Raw genomic sequence first — 9,906 nt, forward strand, 5'->3', positions numbered from 1 at the left:
CACTGCATTTCCCTTTTATTTCCAATTGATTCCATGGGTCTACTTTAGTTGTAACTGACAGGTCACTCTCTCTCAGCCTCAGTGGAAGGCAATGGCAAAGTGTAAGCAGGAGGAAAGGGGTCAGTTCAGGTCAGGTCAAAGGCAGGGCATGAACGGAGCTCCCATCAGGCACTTTCCTCCCTTTTTAATTTTTTTTTAAAATTAATTTTGACAAAATGTGTGCGTGTTTTGTTTTGTTTTTACTTGAGGCAGATATATAGATAGATAGAACGTGGCTGGAAGCTTGTTCCCTTTCCCTTTCATTTGCTGGCTTCCAGCAAAGGGTAAATGTTGCAAATGGGCTAGACTTTTTTCCCTTTGCGAATCAATCCTACAATTCAAATGTTACATTTGTTGCTCTTGTCAATTAGGCAATTGGCCAAACGATACATGCTTTTGCAAGGAATTCAGGGATAGCCCTGAATTGCTTTTAAAAGCAAAAAAGAATGCAAGGCAATCGCATCCTTTTCTGGCATTTCCGAGGTGAGGAATTTATTATTATTATTATTATTATTATTATTATTACATTGTGGGGTGGCAAGGAGCTGGGGATACAGGATGCATTAGCTTGCATTTTGGGGTTGAAAATGGGGCCAAGGGCAGATCATAACCTGCACTGACCCAAATGCCCCCCCCCCACACACACACACACGAGATTTTAAATTGACAAAATGTGCACCCTTTGGGCATTTTGTGCATGGCTCTTTAAAAAAAAGGAGGGGGGAATCACACTTCTGATGCCCCTGCAAATGTCACCTATGACGATTGCTTGATTGACAGCAGGCGCCCTCAAGTTAAACCCGATAAGGCATTCGGGTTAAAATGCCCCTCAATTGTAGTGGGCACTCGCTAACGGAGAGATTTGGGGGAGGGGCATCCGGATCTACCCAGTTCCACCCACGTTAATTGGGCCAGTGGGAATGGGGCCATAGGCTCAGGCTGCAGCCACCCTGCAGAATCAGTGCAGTTTGACACTGCTTTAACTGCCATGACTCAATGCTATAGAATTCCAGGTTTTGTAGTTTTGTGAGATATTTAGCCTCCTATGTCAGAGCACTCTGCTGCCACAACAGACTACAAATCCCAGGAAATTAGATGGAGCCATGACAGTTGAAGCATTGTTAAACTGCATTGATTCTACAGTGCAGATGCAGCCTCAGATTACTTTGTCAGAGGCATCAAATCTCTTTGTGTATCTGAATAACAATGATAGTGACCACAACAACAGTGATATAGCATAATAGCAAGTACTACTAGTAGTCATATGGAGAAGGATGACCAACAAGTAACAACAACAAGAAGACATATAGCATCATTGTGATGCTTGCCATTTGCTCTTTGGTGCATTTTCTATTCTAGATTGAACAGGAGAAAGAATGATTGCTTTTGTTACAATATTTGGGTAGCAGGTTGATAAAACAATCTGTTACCAATTGCACATGCAATATGGAAATCTCCAGGAACTTTACAGAACTTTACAGAACTAGATTTACAGAAAATTGTCTGGGAAGACTGATCTGGATCTAAATACAAAATATGGCCCCTTAATATCACTCACACAACATCAGTTATGAATGTGACAAGTTTTTGGATAATCTAGAAGAGTTTTCAAAACTATCACAATGAAAGCAAACGACAGGAAGCCTAGTGTGTCAACTACACCTATGCATCTAGAGTATGCCACTACATAGTCCAAGTGGAGGCTTACATAGTTAAACAATCCTCCCCAAAATAAAAAAAAAATCTCCACATGGAAAAGGATGTCAAAGAGAAGAATTCTAGTCTACTTGCCTAGTTTAATAGATAGAATAGTGTGTGTTTAGATCATTTCCATCATATAAACCTTCACCTGCAGTTTCAAGTGATATAGTCCAAACACAAGCCACCTTCTCACCAATGAGGAGATCCAACCATATGAGGAAATCTATGACTAGCTCACACTTTTTTATGGTAAGAGCAACAGCAGGAAAACTCAGTTTGGATTAGGTCTGCAGCAATAAGTAAGAGTTTCCAATCCTATGTCCTATCCCACTGTCCTGATCTGAATTAGCTTCCGAGGGTTAATACCACACCATGGGGAAAGGTGCAGGGTGTACAGTATTATATGAGAACCTGTAATCCATCACCTACATCATACAGTAATATCAGCTTTGGGGTCAGATCAGACTAGGAAATCAGTATAAGAGTGAAAAGTGAAAGGGAAGAGTGAATTCTGCCTTCTTCACAGGGCCCCAGTCCAAATACTTCACCTCCAGTAGCTGCATTTACCATTTAAAGGAAGGAGGGACCCACAGGAGATCTAGACATGTATGTCTGATGTCACATCTGCTGTGGTCCAGAGAACTATGCTAGAATTGTTATGAGCTGACAGCAAGACAGTTGATGCTCCCAGTCAGTACAAGCAACAGAAAGCAAGCAGGGAGGAAAGGGGGATGGGTGAAGTCCTGAAAGTATGTCTTCTCTCATCATTGCTCCAGAAAAGTAAACTTTTAAAACCTATTTATAGCCATATTTACATTATTGTTGTACCAGAAGGAGTAAGGAAGATAGCTAGAGGGGAAAGAAAATAATTTTATTTAAAGGCAAACTCCAATCAGTTGCCAAAAAAGTGCAGGCCAGATAAACCATACATTTGTGTTATGTGTTTCATTTTAGTTGGTGTACAATAGTCTCATCCTCTCTTGAAAATAGCATTTAAACAGCTCTCCAAAGATGACAAAGGATTTGGCCTTTAAGTCTTGTCATTGTTGCTTAATTTCAAACAAAGGAATAAGCTAAATTATCTTGACATCAAAAAACAACTCAGGAAATGGGAAAGGAAAATGAGCACATCACATAGCCAGGAAGGGAGTCATAGACGCTAATGTCTACATTTCAAATCATGTAACTTCATGAAAAGAAAGCAAACATCACCCCAGGTTGATGTATATGAATTCCACTTTCACATATCAAAGAACCATCCCAACAGTGAAAAGTTTAGAATCATTTGTTTTTAGAAAACAAACAAACACTGGACTCAGTAAAATATTATATAACTTTTTTAAAAAATTAAAGCCTCCGTTTCATATGGATTTCTTGAGAAAGAATGTAGCAATAGCAATAACAAGTACATTTCTATATCGCTTATCAGTGCACTTAAGCACTTTCTATGCACTTTCTGTGTCACTTAAGCATTTCCTAAGCAGTTTACAATGTGTGAGCTAACTGCCCCCAACAAGCTGGGTGCTCATTTTAGCAACCTTGGAAGTGTGCCAGGTTGAGTCAACCCTGAGCCCCTGGCTGGTATTGAACTGACAACCTTGTGGTTTGTGAGTGAGTGGCTACAGTACAGGGATTTAACCACTAAACCACCAGGGCTCCTGATGGTCATCATTTTTTCTGCTAAGTAACATTTTACCCCAAGGTTTTCCATTTTAGACTGGTGCATAGAAATTGAGAATATGGACATTTCACAGAAATTCAGTCTGAACAACCCACACTTTTTGTTTTAAGAAGAATAAATCCATGTTCTGGTCACTGGAGCAGCAGAAAACAAGCTTGCTCCTTCTTCAATATGACATCTTTTCAAATATTTAAACATGACTATCATATCCCCTTTTAACCTTCTCTTTCCCATGCTAACCATATGCAACCCCCTAAGCTATGTCTCATAGGATATGATTTCCTTTCACCATTTTGGTCACTCTCCTCTGGACATGTTCCAACTTGTCAATATCCCTCTTGAACTGTGGTGCCCAGAACTGCCACAGTAGTCCAGGTGAGGTATGACCAAAGCAGAATAAAGTAACACTATTACTTCACTTGATCTAGACATTATTTATTTATTTCATTTCTATGTTGCCTTTTCTCCAAAAAGGAACCCAAGCTGGTTCACAGATATTGCACTCCTATTGAGGCATCCTAGGATCATATTGGCTTTTTTGGCTGCTACATCACACTGATTACTTATGTTCAGCTTATGGTCTACTAAGACTCCTAGATCCCTTTCACATACACTGTTGTCAAGCCAGGTGTCACCTATCCTATATCTGAGACTTTCATTTTGTTCTGCCATATTCTCTGCATAGCTAGAAGTTTTTTAGCATCATCAGTACCTGAAAGATGGTGAAGGAGAGCTAAAGAAACACAAAATTTCAGTGTCAGGTTGCAGCAGCATGTCTGCAGCACATGAGGTAAAAAAAAGCTTGAGCTAGGAAGGAATGGGATTCTTCTATAGCCACTCCTTACCTTAGTGCTCTCTCTCTCTCTCTCTCTCTCTCTCTCTCTCTCTCTCTCTGTGTGTGTGTGTGTGTGTGTGTGTGTCCCTGTCCCTATCCCTGCAACAGTAAAGGTACAGCAGATGCATCCAGCACAACTCATTGAGCATGTGTGAACAGCAAAATGGAGAGAAAAAGAAGCCAGCCTGACCACTTGCATCCAGCATGTAAAAAACAACAACACAGACCTATACATTTGGCCATACAAATGGAAATTGTATGGAAACTGGAGACTGGGGCCATGTGAAGAAGGTAGAATTCACTCTTCCCTTTCACTTTTCAGTCTTATTCTGGTGAAAGAAAGGGAAAATAATAATTGCTGGATGCATTTTGGAAGAAGCTTTCAAGTGATCTCTGAAAGGTTCAGAATGTTTTTGTTTACTTATGCAAGGCTTACCTGATGTTTCACATATGCATACCATTAGTTATGAATAAAACAGTTGCTGAAACTTGTTCAACTTTTTGTTTGTTTGTTTTCTGTTAAAGAAGGAACACATCTTCTTTGTTAACTGAGGTGTACCTGTTTTTATATGTATGAGAGTTTTATACCCACCTTCAAGGGCTAAAATCTACAGCCTTCAAGGTAACTGCAGATAGCCCTCCCTACCATCTGAACTAAGATCAGAAACAGAAAATGCAGACCTATGATTAGCATCTTCAATTTCTTTCTCCTGTTTGCCTGATGAAGAAGCCAGTGTGACTTTGAAAGCTTGCTACATGTAATTGTGCATTTTGGTTGGTCCAATAAAGGTATCACTGTTTGGATGTTATTGGATTTGCTATATGGCCAACACAGCTACCCCTAGATGCAGTGGATTAGTATGACTGAAGACTGGGAGGCTGTGCATACTGGCCATAAAGGCTGGGTTGGGGGTAGAGTCGGAGTGTAGTGTCCATATGACACATGCCCCGGCTCCGCCCCCAGGGCAGCATGATGCTGCGTGCCACACCACATGGCATGCAGTGTTACAACGCTCCTCTGGTGCTGTGTTTGCACAACACAGCACCGAAGAAGTGCTGTAAAGCTGTCGCGGCACAACTATCGCTCCCTTTGCAGGGTGCAAAAAGTGGCTCTTTTTTACACTCTGAAAAGGTCAGATCAGGACCGCGGCGTGCAGTTGCTGCAGCCCCGATCTGGCTGTAAAAGGGGTGGCCCTTTGCACAACCCCTTATTAAATTTAGCAGAATGTGTAAAGTAGGTTGTGAGCAGGGGTATCAATAGGTGGTGCAAGGGGTGCAGTCTGCACAAGTGACACCCCAGAAGGGGATGTACACCTAGTGGAGTGGTAAAATAATAATAATAATAATAATAATAATAATAATAATAAGAAGAAGAAGAAGAAGAAAATGTATTTATATACCGCCTTTCCAAGAAGATCAAAGTGGTTTACAAAATAACAATTACAAAATTACAAAGCATATAGAATGCATAAAAGATTAAGCAAACAAAATCCATAAACGAATACAGTAACAATCAAAGAAAATAAAAACATTACAATCTAATGAAATTCATAATTAACCCCTTTCCCAGCCCCTCAACACAGGTTCAAATGGCAAAAAGTAAAATAAAAATACATAGTAATTATAACAACAATAAAGTTAACAAAGCAAAATACAAACAAGTAATGGAGTAAAAACAAGTGAAAAGAAAATAATCCCCATTCTCAACCCCCACCTCAATCCTAAACTCCAATATAAACTATACAAAAGAAGAAGAAGGGGAAAAAAAAAAAGGGGGGGGGAGACAAGACTCCTCCTTAAGCCCAGGTGGAAGGAAGGCAGCAAACATTCACTCAACCCAGCATTCCCTGGCAGATGGTGGAGAGGAGGGAAGGAGGGCCAGTCTTCCTCCTTAAGTCCAGGAGCTGAGTACACATGGTGGGACTAGTGCAGCTACTAAGCAAGTGATAAAGTATGTGACTTTTCTTTCTCACTCACCCAGCATCCTCTCATGACCCTGAACAGGCCATCCCAAGGCCTCAGTATTGCCACACAGCAGTGGCGGCAGCAGGAGGACAGTGCTTTCCATTTAGAGTCTGTTTAGCTGTTTGCCTGAGTAGCCATGCTACACCCTAAATGGAAGGCATCGCCCCCCTCCCCAGCAGAAGCCTAACTAGGTAGTGAGTGGGCAGCTGGGGGGCAGGCAAGTTAGGCAGCAGGAGGGAAGGCAGGGAAGGCTGCTCCCACCCACCCACCTACTATCCCACTGGCTGAAACCGACCACAGTAACACCAATGCATGGGAGTAACACATACAGAATCTCTGGCCCTCCAGATGTTGTTGGACTCCAGGTTCCACCAGCCCCTGACAGCCTGTTAAAAGTGAGGGATGATGGGAGCAGCAGTTTAATAATTTCTGGAGAGTCAGTTTCCCATCCTTGGAAATATGTGGACTGTAGGCTGTAACCTTGCCCAGAGGTACTTAGACATATACAAAAATTCTATAACCCAAATAAAAACTATAAGAGAAGCTCCCCCCACCAACCCCCACCAAAAAAAAACACCAAAAAAAGAGATTCTGATTGCAGAGTAGAATAATGTAGCTCATATGGCAAGTTTCCAAAACCATTCACTAGGTCTGTTCTTGTACATATGCCTTGTTTCTCCTCCCATTCAGTGTCTGCCTCTCTGTTCTTTCCAAATTATCCTCATTAGTGCATGGAAATAAACAAAGGTCTAGCAGTTGTTGCCCAACAGCACTCTTGCCTGAACAATACAGCAGACACAAACAGCACCATTCCCTATAATTTCTTGCCAAATTGAAAGTTTCTTGCAGTGCAGCTTTTTGTGAGGGTCTATAAATAAGCCACAGACTAGCAATAACGTCCCATTATGTTCAGAAGATCTCATTCTCACCCTCTTTTGGTTTCAGCCAGCATTGCAGGTATTTACTTGGATGGTTCAGAGAAGGAGCTCAAATGAACAACAAGCAAAAACCTTAGGAAAAATGACCCATACTGAGGATTAGGAGCCCTCAACTGGCATGATGTTGGTTAATCCCAACAGAGTAGATACAGTCAATTAATTTTTGAATAGTGAGTCAGCATGCAGGTAAATCCCACTGATCCCGGTTCTGCTCTAGTTTGGATTAACAGCAAGATTTAGTCCCGTTCCTAATTTTTATTTGCAATACCATTATTCCCTTTCCTTCCCAAAAGCATGCTGCAGTTAAGGTGACCTGCACGTTTTTGGCAAGAGGTGCCTGCCTGCTCTGTGCGTTCGCCTTGCCAAGCACCACAGACAAACTGCCAAGAAGAAATGGCACAAAGTCCTACAGTCCCAGTATGCAAACCAGGCATTTTAGCACGAGCTTTTTCATAGACTGTTGCCCATTTCCCTGCATACCTGAAAACGTCATCTAGAGCTTCTGTTATAACTAAAGTACACAGAATGAGGAAAAGTAAGACAGGCAGTCAGAGTCTCCATCAGTACCTTCCCTTTGCAAAACAAAACAAAACATAGTAATAAAATAATAAGAAATCAGTTTCTCCTTTATGTTGTCTCATGCTATTTTCCTAAGATACCCCCCCCCCCACAGTTCATCTCTCTGCTCCCTCATACAAAAATGCACCCACTTTTGTACCTTGTGCAGAAGGTCCTCATTGTAGTAAGTGCCACCTTGGATGCCAGTGCCGTTGGCACCCATTCCCTGGTAGGCATAAGGGCTGCCAGCCCCACTCTGGTAGCCCCAGTAGGTCTCCATTTCTTCCTAGAGACTCCTTTTCTTGAGTGGAGGAGGAAAAAACCTTGGGGTCCGGGCCAGAGTTCACTGCAGCAAGCCAGCCCAGCCCTTTTCCCAACTCCAGCCTTGCTCCATTTTCCTCCTGGAAGGGAAAGGGTGCGAAGGACAGCCCTCCCAAGACAGCTTGCCTGGTGCTGGAGGGAGGGGCTGGAGGGGGTGGCTGGGACTGAGATCCAGAGTCCGGCTGTCCTGAGACTGAGAAGAGCTAGGCAAGCGAGGATCTCTTGCTTTTATTGAGCCCTGCCGTTGCAGCAGCCTTTTCAGCACCAAGAATAGCTCCACTGGCCTAGGATGGAGACAGACTGCATCTCTTTCAGAACCACGGACAGCGCCATGCGAACCCTTGATTGCAGCCGAGGCTGAGCCCAGCCTTGGAGCAGCAAAACATGAGAGAGAAGCTCTGCATAGGGCCAGTCTTTCGGCCGTGTCGCTTTAATTCTCCAAACTTGAATAAACACTCTGCCTTCCCTCTTACATCACACTGCCCCCTGGTTCCTTTTCCGGCACTGGCAGCACTGAGCGCCAAAGACAGAATCCTCCAAGCCATTGTATCTTCCCCATCACCAGGTATGGATGCCACAGCTGGACAGTCAAGAAACAAGACAGGAAGAAAATCAACTCATTTGAGATGTGGGGCTGGAGAAGAGGGCTGAAGATCCTGTGGACAGCCAAAAAGGCCAGAAAATGAGTCCTTGAACAGACCAAGCCTGGAATCTCCCTGGAACTCAAGATGACAAAGTTGAGGCTGTCATACTTGGCCACATCATGAGAAGGGAGGGCTCATTGGAAAAGGCAATAATGCTAGGAAAAGTGGAGGAAAGTAGAAAGAGAGGAAGACGGCATGCTAGATGGATGGACTTTATTAAACAGGTCACAGATATGAATTTGTAAGAACAAGGCAGAGCAGTGGAGGACAGGGAGTCTTGGAGATGTCTCACCCATAGGGTCACTATGAGTTGAGATCCACTTGAGAACAGTTAACAAGAACAACAACAGCAACTGTTCCCAACTTATCCCTGCAGAGTTTAGAATAAAGAGACATAGTTGTAAAATAGACTAAGAGGTTATTCAGACAGTGAAAATAATCCTCATGGATTGAATCTTTGTTGTTCACACACATTTTAAATGAACCTGAGCAAGGTTTTGGGGGGACAGGCTGCAAAACAACAACACTTAACCTGGGATAAGCAATCTCCATTCCCCCCCCCTCAGTTCTCCTAAAAGATTTCCATTGTCAAATGTGTGAACAGCAGATGCAAATAGACCTTGGATAAACTCTACATGCCTTGAACATGTTTTGAATACATCTGCATCATCAGCTCCATCTTCATTCACAGTGCTGACACATGTGATCAACAGAACATGCAGATATGCACAGAGGTGCAGTTCTGATTTTTAAAAATATTGCGAACAACAAAACCAAGATGCATGAGTGAGATTATTCACATAATCACACTGGAAAACAACAACATCTGAATAACCCAGAGGTCTATGAAAGCTTATGCCACAACTTCTTTCACCCAGTTAGTCTTAAAGGTGCTACAAGATCCCTTAGCATTTCAGAAAAAATAAAGGAACTTGGCCAGAAGAGTATTTCCACATACAGTCAACCTTCCATATCCATGGATTCAACTATCCACAACTTGAAAGTATTCACACACACAAAATATTCCAAAAAACAAAGCTTGATATTGCCATTTTAAATACAGGACACCATTTTACTAGGCCATTGTATATAATCGGACTTGAGCATCCACAGATTTGTGTATCCACAGGGGTCCTGGAACCAAACCTCAGCGGATACCAAGGGCCGACTGTACAATATATGAGAAGTGTTTTCCTCTTATATTATATTTTAATTAAAATCAGG

General features: G+C 42.4%; 1 protein-coding gene across 2 annotated transcripts in view; it reads right to left on the reverse strand.

Annotated features, from left to right (window-relative positions):
• RAB37 (RAB37, member RAS oncogene family) overlaps positions 1-8,464 on the reverse strand; it is a 118,417-nt gene extending 109,953 nt beyond the window's left edge. For both annotated transcript variants that reach the window (XM_089536859.1, XM_089536874.1), the window contains exon 1: positions 7,878-8,464. In XM_089536859.1, the coding sequence (XP_089392985.1) occupies positions 7,878-7,997 (120 nt within the window). In that variant the 5' untranslated portion in view covers positions 7,998-8,464. The remainder of the gene's footprint in view (positions 1-7,877) is intronic.
• Between the last annotated feature and the right edge of the window lie 1,442 nt (positions 8,465-9,906).

This window comes from Sceloporus occidentalis, unplaced genomic scaffold (assembly GCF_023333645.1).
Source record: "Sceloporus occidentalis isolate IW3139 unplaced genomic scaffold, rSceOcc1.0.p SCAF_1, whole genome shotgun sequence".
NCBI lineage: Eukaryota > Metazoa > Chordata > Lepidosauria > Squamata > Phrynosomatidae > Sceloporus > Sceloporus occidentalis.